Here is a 27,853-nt window from a genome sequence, read left to right on the forward strand (position 1 = left end):
CCCAGCATGGTGTAGAAGTGCAGGCTCCAGCAGGGATGAAAAGAGGCATCCTGTGGTGAGTTAGTTGTAGTGAGGGGTTAGCTCCCAATGCCGGACACTTGTGAAGATGTACAGAACAAGTGTAGTAATGGTTCTGAAGCTTAGATCCAAGTTCGATTGGATCACAAGGCAACCATTGTGTTTTTATAGGGAGCAATTCTTTAACATCCCTCATAATTTCTGGTCTTTAGCTTGTTCTACAACCTTGTTCTACCGGATTAGTTCCAAATGCCAAAGGTGGTGCATACCTGATTTGACAAGGCTAAGGATCCTCCTGTACTCTTCCACATCTGTTTGGAGTTTTCCAGAGGACTGGACGGTATGTTGGCGCTTCAGCTCTAGGTCTCTGGCTCTCTCCCTGCTCAGACGTCTCTCAGTGGCAGCTTTCTCTTCATCAATACTTTGTCTCAACTACAACAGAACACAGCCACTTAATTACCAACAAACCAATTCCCCTTTATCAGACCTGTACTGTATCCTTAAGGGAAAATCAAGGAAAGACACAAATACAAATGTATTATAATTATCTTTCTCTCTCCTATTCTCACTACTGGCACTTACTATATAAGAGCTTATATAAGATGGTTCCTGTAGAGAACTGGAGCAGCACCATACATTAGTTTGGTGTCTCACCCTCACTCCAGTGCAAGCCTGTGCTAATTAAACATCGCTCTCTGACTGCACAGCTGCAAACAGCGTAATACAGCTAGGAGCTCTTCCTCCCTTTCACTTCAGACACTCCAACACACTTTAAAAAAAAGTGTGGGAACCATAAAATGAACTGTACATCTTGTTATTTGTGCATCTTTACTCTGGTGTTCAGTTGATAGTTTAGAGGATCAGCACGGTGGATGTGAGCTTTCGTCAGTGTTTTGAGTCTTCTGTCAAATGCATGTGCATCTGACACCTGATATCTCCTAGGCTACGGGCCCCCGCTCCCAGCGCTCCAGGCTCTATACCTGCTCCAAGTCTTTGGTTGTCTCCTCAATCATTCTGCTCTGCTCCAATACATAATTGAAGAGGGCAAAGTTTCCGTCCTCCCCTTACAGAAGAAAAGACAAACAAAACGAGAATGGATTAACTGAAAGCAGTGATCAGGAGAGGCCACACTGTCAGAGCCAGGCTCCAAATGTCATATTTCAAAAGGAACAAATCAAACTAAAACGCTTTACTGAACGTTTCGTTTCTGTAGGGAAAGTGTCCATAATAGAGAATATACAGAGAATAAATTATGTCTCGGATTTTCATGAATTTCAAGCACACAGAGAATCCTTGAGTGCTGTAATTTGTGCCATTAACAGAAATAGACCCTGCCATTTAATATCAGAAAATAGTAGTAGGGTGGTCATTATCATGTAATGCATAGTGATTTGCTAGGGGGTAATATAAGAACAGAAATTATTTATTCAAAATGTCTTTGCAACTGGACTCTTTATTCAAGAGTGCTCTTTCTGCACAGTTTGCTAAATGTCTAATCTAAATAAGCCATGTAATATATGAGTGTGTGTGCTGGGAAATAAAATTAGTAAGAGGCTTTGGATACTATCCCAGTAGAGAGTAAAATAACCATGGCCTTGATTGGTGGTCTGTCAATGACCAACCAAGTACCTATAAACAATTATATAATAATGGGTAAAAATCAAGTGAACTCAACCCCAACATGACATGGGACGATCAACAGAGTCAGATACAAAACATATTTAGATAATATTTCTTAGGACGGCTACAGTTAGTTTACACACATACACACATGGGCCGCTATTTCTAGCGGCCCAACTGTAAACCATGGCATTTCATTCCTGGTCGGTACAAATCTGTGGTTAGTATGTGGGATAGACTGTCTCTTACTCTCCATGTACACTGTGTAGAAGAGTTCAGCGTCGAAGGCAGGTGGCCGTGCGTGCTGACCCCGGCGCTCCTCCTCCAGGGCTCTCTGGGCCAGCTCCCTCAGCCTCTCCTGCTCCTCGGAAAACAGCCCGAGGAGCAGGGTGGAGCGCCTCCTGTGCTCCGTCAGCCTCCTCCCCCTACGCTCTGCATCCCCTCCACCTCCCGCCGCAGCACGGAACATGGGTCCCACCAGGGTAGAGCGCCTCCTACTGCCTGGGGGGAGACATTGGGTATAGGGATGGCCGATGGAGTAATACTCCTTTCCCTCGTACCGACCATGTGTGTGTAATGTGTGTGTAAATAAAACCGTTCAGAGTTTTACCGCAGTACAGTCAAGGAGCTGGGAGGAGTGTGACATAGGCAGCAAGCAAATCAAATCAAAACAAATGTATTTGTATAGCCCTTTTTACACGCAAGCATGTCACAGAGGGCTTCACACACGCCCATAGAACTGCCCCTCAACCAACCTAAACCCTCAAGGAAGACAAGGAAAAACTCCCAAAAAACTCTCAACAGGAGAAAATAAATGGAAGAAACCTTGGGAGGAGCAATTCAGAGAGGGATCCCCTCCTCCAGAGACGGTTGGTGAGAGAGAGGAGCAGAACACAGGCTAAACATAGTCATACAGTGTCGATGGGTTTTGAAACACCAAAATCCATTGTTCAACTTTATAGATGTAGGACAGGACCGGGAAACTCGCGACCAGGTCCAGCGTTGGCTGACCGACGACCTAGAGCAGTGTGTGCACTTGCAAGTCTCAGTGTTTGCAGTGGGATGGGATGACAGGAGGAATCATTACTGCCTCAGTAATGTACAGTCATGTAAAGTATGACGATTGGGAATGCAATATGCAATAGAAATATGCAATATTACCACACAAAGAAATGTGAAGAAATGCAAAGGAAAATCTGACACCACTCACAGTTTCATGAGGAACATGAGAGCTCGAGGGTATTTGCTTTGAATGGTTCTAAGCCACAGTTGGAGATTCTTAGATGAAACACAAGTACAGGTTCAATATTCTTTAAGAGCCAGGATTAACATGTACTCTGAATCGTTTACTGTAGTTGATATGCAGAGAGGGCTCCATTCACTTAGACACACATACACACACGGGGGTTCAGAGACTGCCTCCCATTGACTCCTAGCAGAGTGTATATTTGTTGACCCAATTCATCCATCCCTAAGAAAGAATACTCCTAGAAAAGCAATTTGGTCTGTGTCAGAAGACAGGTGACATAATCGTAAATTGCACAAAACAAATTGAAAACGCAAAAAGGACTGTTGATGCTAAGAAACTATAATGGAGAGATTTTCGGAGAAAATTCGAGCAGAGCACTGAGGCAGTAGTGATATCTCCAAACACTAAGACTTGCAGGAGGAACCACACCTCTGCTTGCTGCCTATGTCAAACTCCTCCCAGCTCCTTGACTGTACTGCGGTAAAACTTTGAATTGTTTCATTTACACACACAGTAGTTGGCACTAGGGAAAGGTGAACTTTAACACCAAACCAGGTAAAGTAAAGCTGACTAAGTCACATTTGCAGAGCATGCCCGATGTAGTTGTGTATCTGTTTGATGCTGGAATTTCACACTCAGATCTCAACGGGACCAGTGAATATTTAGTTCTTATCTTCCAGCTGAGCTTGGAGCCTTTCGGAACCTTCTGCAACAACCTGCCTCACCCTGCATTAAAATGCATGGGGTCCAACCCCAGTGGCTGTGCCCCTCTCTCCTGAGGCAAAGTGCCCTTGCAGAGAGGAGAGTGAATATGTGGTTGTTAGTGGGAATTGGTGTTTCCTTTTTGGTGGTTGTGGGGGGTGGGGGCAGTCTAGCTTGCTCTACCTGCCAGCACCTGGAGTCTCCAGTCCCTGGAGAGACACTGTAGGGACAGGAGTATTCGCCTGAGGGGCCCTCCTCCATCCTCATTGTGTCAACCACAATACATCAGTGTGCCCCTGCCTGGCCGTGACTTGACATGCCACTGGATGGTTAATCAGTGTGGCTGACCCAGAGTCTGCCTTAGGTGGTCACGAGGCTGATGCAATGCAATGGCTATTGTTTTAATGCAATTACAGCAGAGGGCTACATATTTCGATTGGAATGCAATGACTCCACATGCGTGTTCTATATTTGGAGGTAATGAGTGATGAATGAGCATAAGGGGCTCATTGGGCACAGCAGAGGCATTATTTCTTTATAATTGGAGGCAGAGTTCGGAGGCGAGAGAAGCCACAAGGTATTGCTAACAAACAGAAAGTTAGGCTCTTTTGCACTACTCCCTCTCTGTCTCTCCAATTATATTCCTCCTCAGTTTCCTGACACTCTTGGAATTCACTTTTTCAGCAGCTTTTCAAACTTGAGTGGCTTTTTCCTCACACACGGAGAAGAAGGTCTCTTGTCAAGGTTGGCCGATCTAGTTTTCAAGTCCTGAGGCTTTTAAATTATTGCGGCTAACTCTCAAAGGGTCTTTGGAATGTTTAAATGTGCGCATGTCCAATCTGTCATTTCATGGGAAAACATCTTTCAGTTTCTCACTTCCTGCTCTTGTTTTTTTCAGAGTAGAGGGGCAATTTATATTCCCCCTGTGAGCTATCTGGGAGAGCTGCTCCCCTAATTATTTAATTTTTAAATAATAAATGATAACAGTGGTCTTTTTACTGGTGGCTGCAAGCACAGAATATATGTATGTACGTGATATAAAACCTAAACACAGCAGTTGTTTTGTGTATCTCCACGATAGACTAGTTGTCTCAAATTTATGCTACAATGCTTGAAACAGAAAAACATGACTGACCCCACCAAGATTTTTGTGAAAACGTAGGTTTGGATGGCTAACATTCTGTATTAACGTTATTTTCAGTGGGATATAAAGAGTTCATCTTTCCTACCTGACTCCCACAGGAAGGGCCGTCTCCTCTCCTCCACATCCTCAGTAACTTCCAGGGGAGTGGATCGATCAGCTGCCCTGCCTTTCTGCTGACATCCCCTCGTCCTCCTCTTGGTCCTGCGCTCCACAATGTCTCCAATCTGCTCCGCCGCAACCTCATAATCATTAAGTTGCACCTGCAGCCCCACCTTGCTCTCTCGTTCCTGCAACTCTGAGGAAAAGACAGTTACACGAAGAAGAGTTGAGAGAACGGAAAAGACAAGTGTGCAAGAAAAAAACCCCTCTTGCTTACTGGCTGTTAAAATGCTGTTGGCATTGTGGAACATCCTGGGACTTGTCTTACAACATAACAAGGCCTTGGGCAACGTTATATCAGGCCTCCCTGGCCTGACTGGCCTCATATCATTTGTCTCTTTCAAGAGAGGGGTAGAACAAGAGCATTTCTGTTTCTCCTCTGTAAAGTAAACCACAATCTAACATGACTGGATAGTAGAAAATGAGCGATCCTCTGACCAGCTCCTACCTTTCTCCTTTAGTTACATCTATGGTCTTTAAAGTGGAGGATGGAAGGAATGTGTCCCGGCCACATACATGCCCCAGTGTTTTCCCATGTTCTCCCTGTGTCTGTGTGTTTACCTGCACTTGTGTCTTGTTAAGTGTCTGTGTGAGGTTTTCAGTTTGCTTGTTTTTTTTGTTGTTGGTTTCACCCATGTCTAGTTTGGTCCTTGTGTGTCTCTCTGCATTTGGGTTCACCCTCATGCACTCACCGTGACAGAATGAAGATTTGAAATGATACAAATGTGGCCAAGAAGAAGAGGGAGTATGTCACAAATCCAGGTGCAGAGCAAATAATGTAAATATCCATTAACAGATTTAATGGAAAAACTGACAGAGGGGATAGTGAACAAAGACGAACCCTGTATGAATGAGAGGAACAAACAAGGTATTTATAGAATAAGAATAGACTAACAAGCAGCCCATTCATATAAATTATCATCTGTTCTGATAAGAGGTATGGAGATACCTCTTAGTTTGGCTCTTTTAATCAAAGATCTCATAATTGAACTTCAGTCATTCTTTGTCCATGCAGTACAAATGGTAAGGATGGCACAGTGGAGATAAAAGCACAAATGAAGTCTTCAGAATGCCTGTTATTATCTTCATCAAGAGACAGCTAATGATCATTTCAGCACACAATGATAATTGACAATTTGGGCCTATGTCTTTCAGCAGGAATGTTGAAGAGGCTGCGGAAATAACACGCAGTCCATCTACCCTATCCTATGCTGTTCTCACAGGTAATTAGTATTTAATGGGAGAGGTTGGAAACAATGTAGGAAAGCAATGACACAACCAGAGGGCATATTACCTCTGATGTTCAGCAGTTACCCTTTCCCTATTTGAATACAAATATATTATAGATGGGTTTCTGGGGGACAGCGTACGTTCTGTGAGAGAAGTGGGATGTGAATAGGCGGCACACCTCTCTTCTCCTCGGCTTTGAGAAAGCCCTCGTCGGGCCGTCTGACTTTAGTCTTGTCCTGAAGGAACTGCTCCAGTTTCAGAGCGTGGCAGATCGTTCTCTGGAGCTCCCTCGTCTCGTCGGCGTGACTCTCGCAGTCCTTCACCCACTGGTCATGTGATCGGGCCGCTCGCACCCGGGCCTCCTCCCTGCACGCAGTGGGATGAAAACATGTCATAAAGATTTGGTTTCGACATCAGAGAGCCTCAGCATCGTCCGGTGTGTGAGCGAAGTGACTTTGACACATCCACACAGCAGCACAAAAGGATGGGATTGAGGTGTTGAAAGCAAAGGAGCCGGTTCCTATCTCCATTGCAGACATTCCTCTACTGCACTACGTTTTATTTAATGGAATGTGCACCGCTTGCTTTACATCTCGCCATGGACAATGGATTTGGTCAATAACCTTTTTTCTGTATTGAAGAGAGGAAGGGAATGGTACCTCATATCCATGTTTTCTATGGCCTCTTCCAAAACACTTTGCTTCTCATGCCTTGTGGCCAATAACTCCTGAGGAATAAAACCAAGGTTAAGAACTAGCTTTGGAATTATGGAGACTGATAACACTGAAATACTCTTCAATTGAAATCCTAACCCTCTGGAGTTTGTTGTGTAGCTGCAGAAAGGTCTGTTTCTCTCCTCTCATGGTGTCAATGTCCTGGCGAAGTTGGGAGTTGGTCGATACCATGCTGCTGTACTTGCTTTGAGTCTGGTGGACATACAGTGTTTTGTTCATTTATATGAGTGGTGTCCTTATATTAATACTAAGGAACATTCTTTATGACTATAATACACTTCTAACTAAACGCCAACAGCAATCAGAATTGAGTCCATTTTGCTGGCATGAACCTCTGTGGATCACTGGATTGATCTGTAACTGGAAAATATTTTTATTTCAAAACTGAAAGTCACTAAACAGGCATGGCCGAAGAGCACCCAACACTGAAATCAGTAATCCTTTCCACTCCATTACTGCCTGTTCCACTCACCAGCACAGGAACAAACGTCATTGTCTGATGTGCTGGTGAAAGTTTTGCAGAGCAAAACCATGTTAGAATATCAAGCTATTGGCTGTGTTCTGCTTCACTCTGCCATTGCAGAAGTTACAATTAGAAATGGAGCCTTTGTAGCATGTACTAATACACTGTAGATAGTCGAGTACCATGTCAAAATGATTGACATGGTACTCGTCATTGATTGAATAATTGATTATAATCATATTGTAGCACCAAAGTTTTGGCTTTGGCTCAGGCAGGGAGTCTTTCTTCAGTTTGAAGTTCAGTGGTACTTCAAGGCTTCTGTGTGTTGAAGTACCACTTAGGATATTGTTGAAAATAAATCAATGCTCTGGATAAGAGCATCTGCTAAATGTAAATGTACCTCTGATATATATTACAGGTTACTTTAATGTACCTGCGTCATGGGCAGGTACATTAAACACCAGGGGCCTCATGTATAAAGGATTGCGCAGCTTTCATACCAGAAGATGGCGTACGGCCAAAACTCGAAAAGTACCTACGAACAGAAATATTCACATGTATAAAACCGGTCGTTCGCCAGGTCCTGCGCACCTTTCCTTTATAAATCCCAATCAACGTGAGAACGAGCCACTGACCCCGCCTTGCCTCCTCCCATAAATGCAAAAAAGAAACATTTCACAGACTGTGAGATCAGAGGTGGAGGCGAGAAAATGTGTCCTGTTTGTCGGCCTGTCATCAGGTATTAGCAACAAAAAAGTCGGCTGAGTGGAAAACTGTCACTATTTGCGCCCTTTCTTGTTTTTAACCTGTAGCACTTTCAGATTTAGCTAAAGGTAAAGTGAATTACAAATACAATTATTATTATTATAGGGCCGTAAATGGCGATAGCATTTCCTGTTTTGGGTTTTGGCATTTTGATGTGATCATCCACATTAATGATCAAACTTTTATTTTTATGTTTTTTGTTTTTTTGAATAGTCAACGTCATAGACGTATGACAGTAACTGTAGTGGAAACTTTATTTTGTAATGTTTGGTGAGTTTATGCACTTTTCGGTTAGAATTCGCCACGTTACAGAGCCAGACAAGACCTTGCGGACGGTCCGCACATTCTCACGTCTGCTCAAAAGTTTCTGTGACGGCCCGCACATTTTCACGTCAAGTACATTTTTATACATCACACCGTGTGCGTAAAAACCAGCGTACGCAAGCTTTTTGTGCGTACGCAACATTTATACATGAGGCCCCAGGTGTGTGAGTCATTAGCAAGCCATTTCCTGTCTTTGAGTCACTCTGAACCTGAAGAACCGCTGGCATTTTGTGCACATTGTGGGTTGGGTATAGCCTGGTCCTAACCAGACTCTCGTACATTTCATTTGTACAGAGAGTCTGGCCTCGCTCCATTGACAAGCGTTGACTTCCTTGTAGGCAGGTACTCTGTTGAAGTTTAAAACTATTGGATCTGCCCAGAGCCACTCTGATCTTCCATAACCAATCGCTAGCGTTCGCCTTAGCCAATTCCTTCACCACCACTGTAACAGAGCTAGCTGCCGTAGCTGGAAAATCAAACTGTTCCCGAACCCCGTGGGGAGGAGGGCCACAACATCATGGCCACCAACAAAACTCAGCAAAATTTGTTCTTGCTCCGGCTTTAGTTTATAGATATTCGGCAGTGTTGCCACAACGGACCGAATGGCTTCGCTCGCATCTTTCTCCGCCACCATTACGGAACTACAACACAAACTAGCGCACGACATCAACGTCATGGTTCTCAGCCACTCCCTCTGTTCGCTGATTCGCCGGTAGAAAATCTACCAGAGACATCTGACTTACGTACCTCATGGCCAGACCTAGTACAAAAGCAAAATCAAAATTGAGCGGAAGTACGTAGGAGGGCAGAGCCAGGCTAGGTTGGGTAAGCTGATCCTAATGGACAAGCTCTAGACAGAATAATGCAATCTTAGGATCTATTAACTGAGTCAATGACTGAGAGAATCCCTCCTTTTCCGTATTTCATTATATAAACGTCATGTTGTTTACAGCTGTATGCATGTATGTCCACATTTCTCTGTTATAATTCAGTTTACAAATTAATACATATACAGTATATCTTGGTGTAGAAAACTCTATGCTCTTTCAAGTCATACAAAAACAATTCTAAGAAGAATGTCAACAATCAATATTTAATGTCACCATATCCCCATCTAACAATGATAGGTTGTGTACAGGGATGTAAACAGGGGTTAGAGGGAGGCCTGGTGAGACCAACTGGAGTCCAGCCAGTAGGATAAGTGTTAGCTGAGAAGGACTAGATCAGAGCCAGTCTCAGCAGGGCTACCTGTCTTGCCTGAGACATAGACTAAGACTAGAGTAGAGCCAGTCTCAGTAGGGTTAGCTGTCTTGGCTGAGACATAGATTAAGACTAGAGTAGAGACAGTCTCAGCAGGGCTACCTGTCTTGGATGAGACATAGACTAAGACTATAGTAGAACGAGTCTCAGCAGGGATAACTGTCTTGGATGAGACATAGACTAAGACTATAGTAGAACCAGTCTCAGCAGGGATAACTGTCTTGGCTGAGAAATAGACTAAGACTAGAGTAGAGCCAGTCTCAGTAGGGTTAGTATGAGCCAATTTGGCTGAGACAGACTAGATCAGAGCAAATTAGGGTAGGGAATGTATTAGCTTGGCTGAGACGTAGACCAGAGAAGGCACAGGCTGAAGGTGACAAAAGGAAGCCAGTGTAACATAAAGACCTAGGTGAAATATGAGGAAGGTAGATTTCAAGGTATAAGGAGTGAAGGTGAATGTGTATACCAGGACAGACTAGGAAACCAAAAAGAAAGAGTACGTTTCATACAATTCCTACAAATACAAAAGATAGGGCCTTGTTGTTGATTTATAAATGAATAGGAACAATTGCCAACCTTTTCCAATCGTGTGGTCAGTCTTTGAATGTTTCTAGTGAGGTTGTCGTTTGAAGCTGAACCTCTTCTTTCCTTGTCGATCTTCTTCTGAGTATCCCAGATCTGAAAAAGGCCAGAAGAATACCTAACCAGTGACACTACACACCCACTAATCACTGTTTGGCTGGAAAAGAAGCAAGAACAACAAGAACGTCTTTCTAATCTAGACAGATTAAGTCTCTCTATGTCACTCAAACCCTGTTAGTGGCAAGATGGGTAAAGAGTCAACTTCTTGGGGAAAAGGCGGGGAAAGGTAATGGCCAATTAGATTAGGTAAACAGCAGGGAGCTCTTATAGATGGTTTTTCACACCAACGACAGGCCCTGATGGCAGCTGGGGCATACTAATCCAACTAACACTGTGCCGGCCTGTTTGAGGTGCTAATTTGTTCTTGATTAACCCGTGTTTGGAGCTAGATCCATTGCCTGATGAATATGCTGGAACCGAAATGGAATTTAGACAAGAGGATGCATTTTTCACCAAGCGGGCGGTTTGATTTTCAGTTCACTCAATAGCTAATCATTTGGTGGAGTTTGAGATTAAATCTTGTGTTTGATTGACAAATGTGTTGTCTCCTGAATTAGCATACTAATGCTTTGCTATGTCACTGTAGTCCAATCCCAAGTGAATTGTATTCATTCCTATTATGGATTGCATAATCAGTAGTCAGCTATTCATCCACATAGAGTAAATTTGTGGGCTATGATAGGAAACTATCATTTGAAGAACATCCCACAAATCCATTCAGGTGGATGGCTAAAAGGGCAAAATAAGCAGTGGCCCCCCTTGATCAGATCACCATGATCTCAGCCTTTGGTTGGAGAAAACATCAAGCAACAAATGAAGAGGGCAGGAGAGCAGGTAACACATCATAACAGAAAGCATGAAGAGACTCAGGGTGTATTCTGAGACACCCTGCTGCCAGGGCAAAATTACGACAAAATGTTAAAGTGACAGAATCAACAAGAAATGTCCTTAGGGGAACGTCATGTGTGATCATGACTGTACTGTCCACTGTAATTGCATTTTCACTGGCATGAACAGTACAATTATGGTTCTGGGAGACCTATAATAACCTTCTAATTCCCTCCGTCATAGTAAACAGAGTGTGAACCTAGGAGATTTCCATTTTCATGTCTAAGCAGATTAACCCTAATATCATCCACATGAGCACACAATGATTGGTTTAAAAGAAGATTTCTAAAGTGCTCAACAAGCTGTTGTTAATAAAAAGCAAATGACTAAGTTGACAACCACACAAACGCAAATCAGACACGCTCACTTTGGCATTATCGTTCTCTCATTCCTGAAAACACGATTCATCCTGATGTGTTTCGAGTCCTATATTTCTACTTCAAACAACAGAAACTCTCAGCACGTAAAGGAGATAACCACAATGTGTTTCTGTTAATAAAGTCAGTCAAAGGAGAACCTCTTTTTCCAAGCATGCTAGGTTGTCCTTCTCTTGGGTCATAAGGTCGTCAATGCCATCACTCTGCAGGTGCTTGTCACGTATGGCCTCGGTCACGGGATTGACCTTCTTGGTGGAGTCAGGCAGCAGCCCAGTTAACAAGCTCAAAAGGTCCTCCTGCTCTGCACTCAGGGAGCCAATCAGCAGCCTAGAAAACAGAATCCAGAGAAACAACCTAAACAAGCTCCCCCGAGAGCGCTTCTGTCAGAGGAGCATAAGAAAAGCAGCTGGAAAACAGAATCCAGAGAAACAACCTAAACAAGCTCCCCCGAGAGCGCTTCTGTCAGAGGAGCATAAGAAAAGCAGCTGGAAAAACACTTTTCTAACGTCTCCACCATGGAAAAGGTTAAACGATGTATCTGTGATGGGTGCTACACCCCCCTGGTTGCATCACGGGAGGAGGGTGGTCGTTGTGGCATCACATAAATCAGCCGTCTGGGTACCAGTGTTAGCATGCAGACACCCAGGCCTTGAATTAGAAGCAGCAGGCAGCGGTGGAAGCAGTCTTAGCACCATAGATGTTTTGGAGGCTACATCAATCATACTCGCTTGGCAGGCTTACTTTGGGGTCAATGTCACACTGGCATTAGGATTCCACAAAGGGAAGCTCCCACAGTACATTAAGTCAAACAGCAGCCCCCAGCACTCACCTTACATGCACCACACAGAAGAAACGACTGTACTTCACAGGGACTTATATGCGAGCACAGGCGTGAATGACTGTGGTCATTAGTTTGGATGTTCAAGAATTCCGTTGTGTTGATGTGGAGGCTGGTACCGTACCTCTGCCTGCGTATGTTCTCCCGGGACTGCCTCTCCTGAGATTTCCGAGCAGCTTGCAGGTGGAGGTGGGTCCGCTGCAGGGCTAGGAGCTCGCTCTCACCTGCACATGCACAGAGCACGTATGTCTCAGGACATCGTGGGCTCACAGCAATCCCTGTCTTTAGAACTGGAGCAGAGACAACACTGTTCACCTTGGGACGTTAGGGCCTCGCATTAAATTCAGAAAAAGAGAGAGAGAGATAGAGTGAATGGGGGAGTACATTTCACAAGTATCTCAACATTCTCACTGACAAACAAGTATTTTCCTGCATTTGGTGAAGCATTCAATTTACTTAAAATGCAGAATATCATACATATTGTGTTGTTTCTAATTCAAGGTTTTCAGTCTTCCACTAAGACGACTCACATTGACCGATCTTGATTTTATTTGCATTACAAGTGGACGGTCCACAATGACAAATAAAAGTGAAAGTGTTCCAAGGCTGAGACGAGGAATGAAGAGGGTTGGACAGGGACATCTGTTGGTGTCCTGGAGGGCTGAGCCACTAGTGCTTCCATGAGAGCACTGGCAGAGCGAGCCACACTTTCAGGACACAGTCAGGACTCATTACAGGGGGGTAACAGGCTGGATCAGATAAGAGTACCCAGTTCAAGAGGGCACACTGAGAAAAGAGTACATCTCAGGGCTTAAAGGATTTGTCCTCTATTTCTGAAATAATCTTATTTGATGTAGATTTGCCCTTGTTTAGGCATGTTATTGAAAATAAATTGATGCAGAAAAGGAATTGAGTGCAGTCATGAGGGTTGACACGGTACTAATCAATCATACGCATGGCGGTGCTTTATAGCCATCTTCAGTATGCTAAACCAATCTGTTTAATCTCCTTTTCCATCTTTGCTCTGACTTCAGCAAACAAACCTTGGACTATCTGAGGGTCTTGATAAAAACAAAGCACTTATATGGCCTATTATGTTGCTATGGAACATGGACAGTATACATTTGTATGATCTTCTATATGAGTGGGGATTTGTCTTTCTAGCCAAGTTGAGCCCTTCATTTTGCTCTTATCAGCCACGGTATCGAAACGTTATTACTCACAAACCACATACACCATCCAATATGACCTGTGCTGAACACATTGTGTACATATGGAACGAGCACCATCGCTTGAAACAGGGAGTGGGAAAGGCTAACCTTTTTCTTCATACTTGAAGCCAGTAAGATATGTACTGTACCTTCATTATCACTGTCAGCCTTGCTTTTATCCCACCTGGCTTCACAGTTCCCAGGCTTCTTTGAGGAACCTTTGACACGAAAGGAACACACACAAAGGATTTACCAGGCTCTGTACTTTGATTCTGATTTAAACTAATTGAGGACTGTATTAAAACTAGAAGTCATAGACCTAATAAAGCAAGAGTATTATCCACCCACCAGAAGACACCAGATTTTCCTTCTTTTTTTAAAAAGTGGGAGCATGTTTACCAATTATGAGTTCTTTGATTAAAGTCACTGGGATTTGAACATAAATATTGTGAAATTGAGGATTACAAGCTTATGGTTAATTTTTGGGATGCTTTGCTCATTCTGATAAACGCATTTCCTGAATTTGAATTAATGAACCCCACACAAGAACCTGTTTAATTGAAACCATGAATCATGTTGTTCCCAGTCAATGTATGGTATTGAGCCATCTGCAGTTCTCATGTTGACATTGAGAGCCTCCAATGAGATCATTGAGTGTAATTTTAACTGAAAAGTTATATGTTATCACTGTTATTCTTTGAGCATACATTGACAGGACAACATCCAGTTTCCAACATAAAAAAAGCAACTTGAGCTACTTTAATTTCCAACATTTCTCATTGTAAAATAATTTTATGCAGAGAATTCCTAGAATCTTCCACAACAATGCAATGAAACGCAACATACCTGTTCCGGTAGAGGTGTTTTTTCTCAAGTCTTTAGTCTTGACCATGTTTCTTCTTAGTTATAACTGGTTCTCTCAGATGATCACCCAGCTCCTACAGTCAGAGGAATCTCCACACCCGTCTCCATGCAGCCAAAGTTTGACACATGGACTCATAGATACCAGATAAGACTTTCTGCACATCAGCTATTCATCTCCCTCCTTAGATATCTAGAATAAACACACAACCCCACAAGATAACCAGGAGAAGACATACATTATATTTTATTGGACATTAAGTATAAACAAAGGAGTGGCTTTAAAAAGCCAAACATAAAGACAGCAACACTCAATATACTTCAAGTGAAATAGAATGACTGCAAACTCAGAGAAGCAGTGTGAGGTACTGTGCAGTAATGGGGTCAGGAGAACCACCATGCCTCAGAGGGCTCCCCTTACTGCCCCCCTACTCCCCTATAGAAGCTGGCGCCAAGGACTGTGTAGTGTAGAGTGAATAGACAGCAAAACAGGTTGGGAGGAGCAAGATGTTTATGTAACTGAAGTCAGGACAAGAACGCCGTAACCTGCCTCTGGGTGAACTGGATCATCTTAAGGAATATGCTTTTTTTGTTTGATTTAAGAGCTTTAGCAGTTTCTCTTTAATTACATTACAGTACTTTGGTTACAACTGGGGACCTGCCACATATTCTTTAAGAATAGAAAAACATGTTTTCAGGGACTCAAGTGTATCATGTAACCACCAAGTTGGGCAGTCCGTAGATAATGTAGTTGTAGGCTGAGAGTGGGGGAGGCTTGCGGTGCAGTGGGTCGTCCAAGCTCTCAGCCCTTCCTGAGTCCGAACCCACACGTGAAACAGCATCTGTGGAGGACAGAGCCACAGTGACGGAGCATGGGGGAATGAACGTACATAATGTACTTTATTCACTTGCAAAAAAAAAAAAGGTCGAATAAAGCACGGATAGGCACAGGCCGCACACGTAAGCTGAACAGGCAACCGCAGCACTGAAAAAGAAAAGTGTTAAAGAATACCATTTGATGCAGGAGTAGGTTTCGTATCTTGGTCTTTGCTTTGAACTTCTCCTTTTCTCAGGGCATGGACAGCCTGGCCAGATGTTAGTCCCACCCTCAGGAGATCTACGACAGGCACACACACACACGCACGCACACACACACACACTTTGCATTATTATTATTCCAGGTGTGTATGCATGCGTGTGTGTGTGTGTGTGTACAGCACACATCTGCATACAGGCAGTCTATTTAACACCCACTGTCCATGATGGCATCCATGTTGCAAACATTTCTCTGGAGGCTGCTGTGCCACTGGTTTAGGGTGACGCAGCGGACCCCACTTAGACTCAGCAGCAGGACTGTCTCCAGGGGTTTCTCCAAGGCCATGTGTCTCTCACTGGGACGACACAGGAGGCCAACAAGGAAGCACAGAAAGACAGATGAGAGCTTGAGGCACAGGAATAGGTTACTCATAGGTTACTCCTGACAAACATTCTGGACGAGCATCATGGTTTGATATTTGTGTATAGGGATTTGTCCTGTGGTAACAGCTGAGTTAAGTACCTGGCAGGCTTTGTGCATGAGGGACATTACTAATTCAATAAATGGTAGAAAGTGGACCTGTTATGTTACCTCTTGTTCACGTCAAGCTTGGATTGACGGAGCATGCTGGCGCTATTCTGGACCAGGTCAAACAGGACGGCCATCTGGCATTCTGATAATGGAACAGCAAATCCACCCAAAATGATTTTTGTCTTTCTCTTGATATGTTTGCATGCAAGTTTAACAAGTTACTCAAAAAGTGAATGGGTACACCCGAAAAGTTATTGGCAAAGAAAAACTGCTGATTTACACTAAGTACATTTTTACTAAAAGAGCATCAATGTATCCCAGCTAATTATTGAAGCAGCCACTGGGGCTTGAGCGCATGCAGAGTAAGATAACTCATCCTGCCCTGTCATCTCTCTCTGAGCCCAAATCTGCCATCGCCTGCTAACACCCAGTTCCTTCTGGCATGGTGATTGAGTGTGCTGGCTTGTTAGGGACTAACAGCTGTTATGCAGACTATAGTGTCATACATACTATAGTTAGCAGTGCTAACACTCAGCTAGCGGGTGGTGTGATTGTCAAGCCCAAGGCTATGCGTAAGGTCAGCTTGACTTCCTGTCAATCAGATCAAATAAATCCAGCATCACTCAACTCTTGCTTCCTTTGTTTTTGTGTGGGTCAGAGAACAAAAAAAAATAGTCGAGCTAAGCTGCCAGCAACAGCCCTGAAAAGCATTTGAAAGGTGTGAAAAGTTGAAAGGCGGTTTGTGGCGTGTGATCATTTATTTAAGGAATGTTATAAAAGCACATCTAATAAATGAATGGAGACAGCAGTCTGTAACAAGAGGGCAGAGTCTCCTTGTCCCTAAAATACAAGGGTCTGTGATATACACAAAGGAAATAAAAATACTGAAAAGCTTTGGTAATAAATAACAGTTCACTAATCAGTTAAAGAAAGTTCTGCAATGAGGACAGCGATTTTTCCCAAAAAATTATTTGTTACCCAAAGTCACCTTACAAAATAAGCTTCAGTCTCCTGTGTATTTTAAATCTGTGTGCATTGTTTACATGACACAGAGTGACCAAGAAAGGTGTTTGTCAATGGAAATGCCAGTCTGCATTGACAGGTCACAGGTGGTGGTCTGTCAGAAGCAGACACAATGACAGGCTGAAACAGAACAGGCAGTGGTGCTGTCTGCTTGGTGGTTCAATACAGAATCAATATAGTTTGACACTTTATTCCCCTGTGCCTGCAGTGTAATTACTAATTAATTCTCTTTAACAAGGGACTTGACATATTTTGATGACTGTGATTAATATGATCCAACAGACAGCACTAAATTATGTGAAGTAGTGAAAACTTTGACTACATATTGCAATTTACTCCTTTCAATCTCGGATTCAATTCTGCAAAAGCCTTGTTAAACTTTAGCATTTTTTTTGCCACTAATTAAATCACATTGATTTCACATTGCTGTGGGTTACTCTAAATTTAACGGCTCAGGGAATTACAGATTGATGTGTTTAAAGAGATTAACTCTCCTGCTCCATTTACTGCTTACATAAGAGCCACACAGCCTTGTTTATAAATTAATCATTCATCCTCACCATTTGACTCCAAAAAACTGCTTTTAGATGAATAAATCGTGTTACCATTATATTTATATTGTTATCATTTATCATCAAAGCGGTTCCGATTTTGATGTACCATTTGAGATCGTTTTTAATGAAGGTTCTGTCAGTAGTAAGATGTTTGCAAATTAGAACAAGTTGTTTTCTTTCCTTTTTTGTTGCTTTTGAGTAATGTACGTTGCACCAGAACTCTGGAGGAGGCATAACTTCAGCTAACTAAGAGGAATAGGTACGTGTGTCAGGTGAAGTTGTTCATCACTGTAAAAGGTTTGAGATTGTGTGTTTTGGATTAGAATCAAAAGGCTTGAGCAACATAGGTTCTGGACTGCTCTGCAAAAGGTCTGAGATTGTGTGTTTTGGATTGCTCTTTAAAAGGCTTGAGCTCATCATAGGTTCTGGGCTGCTCTAAAGGGTTGGACTGTGGCTCGAGATACCGCAAAGACTGCGGCTTGTGTGTTCTGGATTACCGCAAAGACTGTGGCCTGTGTTCAGAAGGGTTTCATTACATTTATTACTTATAATATTGTTTTTATTGATTTTATGTAAAGCACTTTGAGCTGCAATTCTTGTATGAAATGTGCTATATACATAAAGTCTTATTATTATTACTGTTTTGTTACGGTTCTGGCGTCTTTTAGGGTAATGCAATTTTTCTGAGAATCAGTCTGCATACCAATATGTATTTGATAGAGGTTAAAATATTGTGCGATAAAAGAAAATCACATTCTTTGTGTGTTGTCAAAACAAACCAGGAGGCCATGAGAAAAGGTAGAAGTCAGATCTAGTACCAGATAAGTTCAGGGCAGTCAGCGTGGCAGGAGGGATGTTGGCCAGGAAGCGCTCCATTCCATGGAAGATGAAAGCACTGCCGCTTGTCAGCAGCTGTTCCACCTCGGCAACACTGACACACAAGCAGAACAGTTAATAGCCTAATAGTTTGTGCAAACACATAGTTAAATCCCTCAGGTTACGGTGCGATGTCCGCCTTGGTCTCAGCAGTAGCCATGCAAAACACGATAGTACGGCATTGTATGTTATAAGGATAACATTGTTACCCTTATATACTGTTGCATTGGATCTCAGTGATTGGATGAATGTGCTTAGTTGTACAGTTTATAACCCTTGACACTTAGTCTGGCCTCTAACCTGGGTGTGCATTCACCCCCCATGAAGCCCTCCCAGAGTGGTGTGAACTGCTGGCTGTGGGCCTCCAGAGTCCTCTTCATCCTCTCAGACAGGCTAGCACCCTCTGGGACCCAGATGGAGTTGAACAAACACAAAATCAGTTCCAGTTCGTCAACAACAAGGCTGTCTTATTATAAAAGCACCTATTAATAGAAACCCCTCTGTGTGTTTTTTATCGTCGTCGGAGTTGGGTAGACGCCACCATGGAGGAAGCACAGTAAAAGATGCTAAGGAAGGAGGAGGGGGACAGATACGAAGGGCAGTTGGACTTGCCAAGGACACACAAGAGTTTCGCCAAACAGAACATTAATCACTGTTCTACTCTCCCCTGGCTGAGCTTGGAAGGACTCTGCTGGATGCACAGAGCCCCAGCAGAGCTGCTCATGCAGACACCTACAGTCCATGGATAACAGGGTAAAGGCCATTAAGCTTATTAAGTCATTTGTTGAGGTACATTTTCATGCTCATTAAACCAGAGATACCCAGGGATAATAAATGGGATGAAAACATTGTTATCTTTTGATATCCTTCTACCCGATTTAAGGCCCCTCTTTATGGCCTGTATTCTGGGATGTCACGGTGTGTAGCAACATGCCCACAGCGCAAGATCGTAAAGATAACAAGATGGAACACTCAGAACAGAGCTCATTGTCAGGACCCTTCAGTTGAAAATGGAATGTGCAGTTTTAATAAAACGTTCAATCTTTTTAGCCCAAGAAACAAACTTTCTGTTTAACGGATAACATATTTGGGAAATCACAAATGATGGTGATAGCTAACAGAGATCACATCCACCTACCAAATTCTCCTTCGTCATAAGGGTCGATGATATCTTAAAAGGTGCATTAAGGAGAACATTTCAAAAGGGCACATTTCCAAATGTGTAGGGAAACACAAGTGATGACATTGTTTAATGTTGATTTTAATGATTGAGAGGATACATTTGATCTTGTGTGTGTCAACCGGATGGGTGTTCGGAGGCAACACACGATTTACAGGCACCTGGGGAACAAGATTATTTTCATCAGCCAAATATATGCCTAAAGCTAGTAAAGGTACAGTATTTAAACATTAACAATTTAGTCAATAAGACAGATAGATAGATCAAAAGAGAGGGTGAGAGAGAGAACGAAGGAGAGAGGGACGACTGAGAGAGGGACGACTGAGAGAGAGAGGGAGAGAGAGAGAATCTTGCCAGTGCTGACGGCAGGTAATAGTTTTGTGCCTGTATCTGACAGGCCCAGATTAATTGACTGAACTTACCACTTTGATGGCTTTGCTCTGATCTCCTTTTCCCTTGGCTCCCTTTCCACCTTTGGTCTCCTTTTTATTGTCACTTTCAACTGTTACAAACAGGATGCAGAATTAATACAGAAAGCAGTTGTCTGGAAAGATAAATTACACTGCATTTTGACTGTGTGCCCCCCACACCACCCACTCCCCCAACAAGTTAACTTTGTGGTTTATTCGCATAGCCAATGACATTTGGCATCATTGACTGGATCACAAACAATTAATTGCCCAGCAGCCCTTACCATTAGGCTTAACATAAATGACCCCTCAAATCAAATAGTACTTTCAAAGAACATAGGCATTTTCTTCCTAAAAGCAGGATTTGTCTTGTAAGCTCCCCTTCATCTGGGGCATGTTTCATGAAAAATACTGCGCAGAATAACAAATAGTAATTTCCAAAATTGGCTTTAGGCAATCCATTTTCTTGAGACAGTGGTAAACTACAGATGTCAAAATTATGCTAATGTGGCTCTGAGGTGACGGCAGATATTCAGTTTGGTTTGATCCTCAACGATTCAACCGACCCTCTCTCCTTACACCATGTGTATGAGCACATTAATAACACAGCATACTGTACTGTACACACACACACACTAATACACACCCTCCAGAATCAGTGCAGATGTCTCTGCTAATTTAATGCTAACCTTTGTAACATCCGCTGGCGTTATGCAAATAATTCAACCTTTTAAAAAGGTAGACAAGCTGCCTGAACATTAGGCTCAAATACAAGATTCTCCATCTTCATTGTCTCTGCATTACAATCTCCGCATGTGCAGAAAATACCACGGCCATTATTTAAAAGACCAGGAACTTGTTTATTTTTTTGTTAACTTCATTTCGAAATACAAGACCTTGGCAGGATGTACTGTAGGATATCCTTGTCTCTTGATGCTATCTAAAACAAATTCAACATTTAAATTATTACCGGTAAATGGTTTTACTTCTATTATGCAAGAGTGGAAGTACATTTTATTTAGGAAAATATCTATGGATGGTTGTCTATTACATGCAACTATCGTTTTTCCCATACTGATTCAGTGGATTCTCAGATTCTGCAGTCCACTGGGGTTTACAGTACAGTATACAATGGAGAGGCCTAGAAACAGACCATAGAGACAGGAAAGCAAGCAAGATGGCTCTCGATTATAAGACTGTAATGGCCTGTCATGCATGCCTCTCTCTCAACATTATTTTCATTCAACAATGTCCCTTGTTTATTTCCAACCAATAGACATAACATTTTGGTAAAGGGCTTTTTTTGACTTTTAAATCGTATTGAATTAGATTATACTAAAATGGGAGCGCGTGTGTGCAGTCCAGGGTTTCCTGCAGCACTTTAGGCAGCCGCCGAAGCAACACACGCCTGCCGCCTTAACTACGTAGTCAATTTTTAAAATTGATATCCGCCATGTTACTCTGTTTTCTCCCTTTCATTCCAAACCGTGACCAATGCCAGTCTCCCTTCTCTGCAGAACGCATTAGTCTATCGCACAAACAAACCCCCCCCACCCTTTTCTGCGGGAAACCCTGCAGTCTGTAAAGTACTGCACTCTGCATTTCCAAAGGTGTGGTGAACAGCGGCTGCCAGTCAACAAGAAAGAAACCAATCAACAATATTATTCATTATATTTCTAATAATTTGGCATGGTGCAATTTAAATAGGAATGGAGCTCGGGCAGAATCATTGGTTGCTATTAAAAAAGTTAAAAGAGGTTCATAATCTTTTTGGTACTTGTTGGGTAAGAGCTGGTGTTCGGCCAAGATGCTTATGTAAGGGATCATTGAGTTTGTTGAATCATTAGGGGTGCTGTTGTTGATAGACAGCCTTCGTCCCCTTTTACTTTTCATATGACATTGTCTGTGTTCAATTAAGCAGATGGGAAGATTAGAAGGAATTAAAGGTGGATTTAACATTTGAAGTACAGCAGTTGAGGCATTTCAATGTGTCATTTTAGTTGGCTGGGACTTAAAAAAGTGTCAGGGGAACATCCTGACACTTAATCCTAACTGTACTTCATGTCATTAAAACTGTATTAGTATTCAAAACAATTTAACGAGGCTTTGCCAAATGGTTGAATGGGCAGAAAGGGATTAAAGCATGTAGAGCAGGGACCCTCTGGATGGGCTTAGACTCGCCTACAATATCCCGTGACTTCCATGGCCACGAGCCAGCCAGTCAGGATGTTTATGTGCTCCAAATGTGCGCCTGTATGTGATAATGAGCCACTTTGAAACATTGATGAACACTTGGATGGAACCATTTGCAAACGTGATGTCTAAGCCTGCGGATGTTCTCCCCCCCCGGCAGCGGTGGTGTGTCTGACCTGGCTGCTCCTTCCTGTGCAGGCGAGAGTGCAGGAGCTGCAGGGAGAGGTCACGGGACACGGAGCTCAGGCCCTCGTCCTGCAGGCCGGACAAGGCCTCCAGAGGCAGCTCCATCAGCGGCCCATCAGCTAGGAGCACCACACTCTCCCCCAGCTCTGCGGGAGAGCCCACTGCACACACACACATAAACCGTTTTCGTTTCGTGAAGCAATGTTTGTTTGCACGCAATAAATCCATCTCATTAATCACTGGAGGTTATTTTTGAGGAAACACAGGGAAGAATGCTACCGAGGTTCTTCCTTCATCCCCCTTTGGTGACAACATTCATAATGTTATAATGAATGGATTGCATTTTTGGCAAAACTGCAAAAGGTTTGCAAGGACAAACGTCCGGTACCTGAGTACTGTCCCCGGGTCATTAGTCTAAGCCCGTTTACTCAAAGCTTGATTTGGATCAGAGGAGTCGGGGCTGTTTAGATAAAGAAGTCCTTATCTTAGTAAAGACCCAGAAGTGGGATCACTGGCCACGAGCAGGTACAAGGTACAATGAAGACAGCTCTCCTGCTCTGAAGAGCACTCCCCTGATCCATACCCTGTATAGACCTTCCACTGCCCCCGGAGGAGCCTAACTATAAGACTGCTCAAGCGAGCACGCACCCCTTAGACCTTTATCTGGGCCGGCTTTCTCTTCCTTTTCTTTGGGCTTGCTGGACTCGGGGATGGATATCGATGGAGTCTGGTGCCTGAGTGGGAGAGATAAGGAGAGGGGAACAGTAGGGCCACAGGAGGGACCTGGCCTAGACGTGAGGAAATGAGAGGAAGCAAACGAGGGCCGCAGGAGGCGTAGGAGGTGGGCCGCGGACTGTGCAGGCAGTCTCACACCGTCTCCACCAAACATGCTACCGTAGGTAGGAGAGTTCACTGCACACACACGTCTACAAATGTGTCTACACACACACACACAAGCAGGCACACCAAAGAAGGGTCAGAAAAGAACGTTTGATCGAAATCTACAATTCACTATGCAATAAAGCCGAAGACCAACTTTGAATAATAAGGCACCACACATCCACGCATCAAAGATTTCTGTCAGTCAAAACCCCCCAAAAACGATACCATTACTATTCTAGTGGGTGTGCAAAGCAGGAAGTCGCGACAGGGTACCTGAGGCCTGAAAATTCAAACTGAGAGAGAGCTGGATGCAGGTAGACCTCCATCTCATGCACCACCTCTCTGAAGAGAGATTCCAGCCCATCTTCCGAGGTGCATTTCTTTACGTGGGGAGGGAGAGAGGGAGAGAGAGAGAAAGAAATTGCACAGCGAGTGGGAATACAGTATAACCTGAGCAACATTTATCTGGAGTGCTGTGTCAGGACTGTGATTATGCAGGCCAGGGAGAACCGTATTTACACGTTGAAAAACCTCAGCGTCAGTGTATCTGGGGAGTCAGTGTATATGGGGATTGGATGTATACAGGATCATCGTTCTAGCCCCACTTTATTTATAAGGCCAGTGGCAATGTTAATGAAGAGAGAGAGAGAGAGGGTGGGAGGTCTGTCAGAGTTCACCACCTACGGGAGGGGTGTGACGCTCGCCAACAGCCCCCGGGCGGTTGTGGTTGCCGTGCCAACGGGCCTCCTTGAGCAGGGCGTGTCTCGTCTGGTGGTGGAAGGCCTTCATCTTGACACGGAGGGCCAGCAGGGCCCCAGGGTGGACGGAGACCTTGGCGACCCGACTGCAGACCAGTGTACCTGCTGCACAACACACACACACACACACGCACGCACACACACACAAACCCACAAACACACGCACACACACACACACACAATGTAATTGGTCCCCCGGAGCTCCCCTCATCCTCAAACTCAACTCGGAGCCTCTGTCCCCCCCTTCAACCCCCCCCACACACACACACACACACACACACTTTTCTTTGTGATTATTTAATTTGCTCTCCTATTCCTAAAACAAGTCTGTGGCTTTCTTTAAGGGAGCGCCCCCACCCCTGAAAGGTCATTTGAGGAGGTTTTATGCAAATGCTTGTTTTGTTATTTTTGGACATTTGAAGGCCGGTATTCCCCTGCTTGGCTGGGGCTGCGAGGTTTAAAGGTCGGTCCAGGTGTCTCAGTCTGCGGCTCATCCCCGCTGCCTCTTCCTCTTCATTAACTCGGAACCTTTCCCAGGCTGTGTTGTTAGGCGGAGACCTGACTTGCTAATAAATGTTATGCTGGAACGTATTCCGTTACTATTGAATGCGGTGACGTGTGGGGTGCAAAGGCTGCTGTGTGTCATATCAATGGAACATTCTCCCTGACCTGGGAAACTCAATACATGGCGTGTAGAACAGTTACAGTACAGCCTCGTGACGCACGTACAAAGTGATGTGGGTAATTGCTGTCTCTTTAATGTGACACGATTGATCCGAGCCATTTTAATTTGAACATACTGTCCAAATGAAAGATTTCCTCACCTGATCCCTGCATGGCCTTTCCCTTCTGACTCTCAGTATGTTTGCTCCTCTCATAGAAAGCTGCATAGAGGACTGATCTAGAAAAGAGACACATATGTCACATGCGCTTGTGTGCTTTATGAAAATGACATTCGTGGAGATATGTTCACAGTATACTATAAACACTGCTTCCGAGGTTGCATACCATTAGCCCTCGAGTGGTGTGTTATGAAACTGCATGCACTTCTGCTCTAGATGAGGCGGCTTGCTAAACCCAAGGTGACGTATGACCCACGGTCACACACATTAAGTCTATGCGACACGAACAGATGCGGCCAGATAGAGTGAGTGTGTGTGTGTAGGGGGGGGGGGTTACGGGGACAGAAGAGAGAGAGTGACAGAAGGGGAAAGAGAGAGTGAAAGAGAGAGGGAGATGCACAGAGAGAGATATACAGAGCGAGAGAGCGAGAGAGAGCGACATAGCGAGAGATAGAGAGAGAGAGCAAGAGAGCGAGAAAGAGAGAACACCTGTCCTCTGAGTGCTGAAGCAGCAGGATCTTCATGTTGGATGGCAGCTCTCCTAACAGACTCAGGTGGTTGGGGTTTACTGACAGGTGGCTATAAACCTTTAGAAGGTTCACAAAACAGACATGCTTGTTGAGCAATTCAAATCCATGGCTGTCAACAATTTCAATATTAATTTGCCAAATACTTTACATAACAAAGAATTACATTGACATCTACTTTGCATTAAGCTTGGCAAACATAACAATTCTAATTACAAGAACCATAAATCAAGATTCAGGGATTCAAATCTGCATCGGTGGCTCATTGCAACCGTTCTCTTCCATAAAGTGTGAGTGTCGAGTGGAGTGTTGAGTACCTGAGAGAGGCTGTGGAGGGAGTCCTCGGCCGCCCCCAGCAGCCTCCTGGGGATGTCCTCCTGGGTGATGAGCAGGTTCCTGTGCAGGTTGAGCAGGGCAGAGAGCCGGGACACACTGGTGTCTGAGCAGGCTGAGCTCACAACGTCAGCCAGCAGACACACACAGGAGCAGCTCTGGGAGCAGAGAGAAGGAGAGAGGGAGAAAGAGGGAGAGAGAGTGGGAGAGAGACAGCGAGAGGGAGAGCAATGGGGAGCGAGAGAAGGAGAAAGAGAGCGTGAGACAGAAAAGGAAGAGAGAGACGATTAAGACTTAAAACACATTCCACAGGACAAAAGGACAATTCCATTTCCTTGCACACGCACGCAAACACTGAAACAGTGACAAGCACGCACACTCACTCACTCACACGCACACACACACCTACCTGTAGCAGGGCCATGTACTGACCAGTGGCCCCTGGGTCAAACTGGCCGTGGCACTCCAGCATGTCGAGGCAGGCTTGTGAGAGGATGGGAGTGGGCAGCCCGTGCTGCAGGCAGAGAGCGATGGCCTGGCCCAGGGTCTCCGTGGCCTGGGCCAGAAGCTCCTGGGCCGCACGCCTCCTCCCCTGCACAACACAAGACCACAACACAAGACCACACGCTGGGGCAGAAGTCCATCTACATGTGTGCGAGTGCGCGTGTGTGCGTTTGTGAGTGTGCGTTTGAAATCAAACGACCGTTTTCCTCCACCGCAGTTCCGACAAAGTTCAATCCACATTTGCGATTCTTTCAGTGTAGGAGTGAAAGTCAAGGTGAAAGGGGATCTTAGGAGATATGCGGGAGGATGGTGGGAACCCTTTGAGCAGAGACATCACATTGGAGTGGATGGAGTGATAGGTCAGTGGTTAGCTGCTCTACCTGAAGCTCAGCACATTTGGCCGGGTATAGCCTGGGCTCCGTTCCGCTTGACTCCCCAACATTCTCTTCGGATAACTCATCGTCTCGTAGCGCTGGGGGGGCCTCGTCCCCGGGCCGGCCCTCCTCCTGCGCGGGGTTCAGTTTAGGATCACACAGTATCACCGTCCGTTTGCAATCCGCTCATAAACACTGACAATAAAAAGCTGATCTCCACGGCTTAAAAGAAGTGAACCTACATCATCCCCGTAATCACTCTGAGCTAACCCCTCCTGTTGCCGTTCTAAGTGGTGTGTGTGTGTGTGCGTGTGCGCTTGTGTGTGTGAGTGGACATTTCCACCGTCAGTGGGTGTGTGTGTGGGCGTGTGTGTTTGTGTGCTTCTACCAAGTTGTGTCCATCCCAGAGGAAGGAAGGGTACAGAGGGTCCTTCTGCATGGCCAGCAGCCTCAGGCACTTTCCCATCAGGCCTAGGGAGTGGGCTCTGCTGTCCACACAGTCCAGGGACAGAGAGGTGACCGTGATCAGCTGACACAGAGCCACCTGCGCCAGGGTCCTGCCCACAGTCACCCATTCCTGGAGAAGAGAAAGCAATGGGATTACAGCAGGATAGGGAACAGAGGGGTCAGGGATGGATAGAATACTGGATAGACGGGTAGGAAACGATGTAAACAGGATCTGAGGAAAACAGGGCAAAGGACATGAGATATCACTTGAGATATCACGCAACCTCTTTATATAACCATCCATTTGTACTCATACTTCTAAGCCAACACCTCTAATGAGTAGCCTGTCCACATGCAATGATTGAGGATGTTTCCTCAGACAACGATGCCAAATTTACTAAAGCACATTGATCGGCAATCTGGTCTTGGCTGCAGCTGAGCTTTCATCTCACAAGTAGGCTACATCCTCTTGTAGGTTGTCGGGACAGATCTTCCTCTGAGAAAACAGTTATTTTACAATCATATAACAGGAGAGCCACAACACAGAGTGAGTCCTCTTGCAATAAAGCTTTATCACTGTCAGTATTGATCGGCCAATGGTTGAGATTAACACTGAGGAGAGAGGAGAGCAGGGAGAGACAGAACGAGGGGGAGAAGTGAGAGAAAATATGAGAGAGCGAGAGAGAGCGCGAGAGAGAGAGCGAGAGAGACA

The 27,853-nt window shown here is 44.4% G+C and overlaps 2 protein-coding genes across 2 annotated transcripts in view; both read right to left on the bottom strand.

Annotated features, from left to right (window-relative positions):
- Nucleotides 1–5,143, bottom strand: part of LOC134022779 (uncharacterized) — an 8,653-nt gene extending 3,510 nt beyond the window's left edge. The window contains exons 1-5 of the mRNA XM_062464528.1: nucleotides 5,110–5,143; nucleotides 4,819–5,028; nucleotides 1,888–2,139; nucleotides 999–1,081; nucleotides 288–450 (exon numbers count right to left, since the gene is read on the bottom strand). Of these exons, the coding sequence (XP_062320512.1) occupies nucleotides 288–450; nucleotides 999–1,081; nucleotides 1,888–2,139; nucleotides 4,819–5,028; nucleotides 5,110–5,143 (742 nt within the window). The remainder of the gene's footprint in view (nucleotides 1–287; nucleotides 451–998; nucleotides 1,082–1,887; nucleotides 2,140–4,818; nucleotides 5,029–5,109) is intronic.
- A 9,573-nt stretch (nucleotides 5,144–14,716) lies between these two features.
- LOC134022780 (cilia- and flagella-associated protein 46) overlaps nucleotides 14,717–27,853 on the bottom strand; it is a 35,689-nt gene continuing 22,552 nt past the window's right edge. Inside the window, exons 42-60 of the mRNA XM_062464530.1 lie at nucleotides 27,083–27,271; nucleotides 26,701–26,826; nucleotides 26,226–26,408; nucleotides 25,801–25,974; nucleotides 25,446–25,543; nucleotides 24,939–25,015; nucleotides 24,041–24,219; nucleotides 23,630–23,736; nucleotides 23,123–23,208; nucleotides 22,465–22,635; nucleotides 20,108–20,187; nucleotides 19,786–19,846; nucleotides 19,644–19,676; nucleotides 18,806–18,908; nucleotides 18,448–18,560; nucleotides 16,113–16,194; nucleotides 15,740–15,876; nucleotides 15,498–15,602; nucleotides 14,717–15,327 (exon numbers count right to left, since the gene is read on the bottom strand). Coding sequence (XP_062320514.1) covers nucleotides 15,197–15,327; nucleotides 15,498–15,602; nucleotides 15,740–15,876; nucleotides 16,113–16,194; nucleotides 18,448–18,560; nucleotides 18,806–18,908; nucleotides 19,644–19,676; nucleotides 19,786–19,846; nucleotides 20,108–20,187; nucleotides 22,465–22,635; nucleotides 23,123–23,208; nucleotides 23,630–23,736; nucleotides 24,041–24,219; nucleotides 24,939–25,015; nucleotides 25,446–25,543; nucleotides 25,801–25,974; nucleotides 26,226–26,408; nucleotides 26,701–26,826; nucleotides 27,083–27,271 — 2,235 coding nt within the window. The 3' untranslated portion in view covers nucleotides 14,717–15,196. The remainder of the gene's footprint in view (nucleotides 15,328–15,497; nucleotides 15,603–15,739; nucleotides 15,877–16,112; nucleotides 16,195–18,447; nucleotides 18,561–18,805; nucleotides 18,909–19,643; nucleotides 19,677–19,785; nucleotides 19,847–20,107; nucleotides 20,188–22,464; nucleotides 22,636–23,122; nucleotides 23,209–23,629; nucleotides 23,737–24,040; nucleotides 24,220–24,938; nucleotides 25,016–25,445; nucleotides 25,544–25,800; nucleotides 25,975–26,225; nucleotides 26,409–26,700; nucleotides 26,827–27,082; nucleotides 27,272–27,853) is intronic.

This window comes from Osmerus eperlanus, chromosome 6, assembly GCF_963692335.1.
Source record: "Osmerus eperlanus chromosome 6, fOsmEpe2.1, whole genome shotgun sequence".
Lineage (NCBI taxonomy): Eukaryota > Metazoa > Chordata > Actinopteri > Osmeriformes > Osmeridae > Osmerus > Osmerus eperlanus.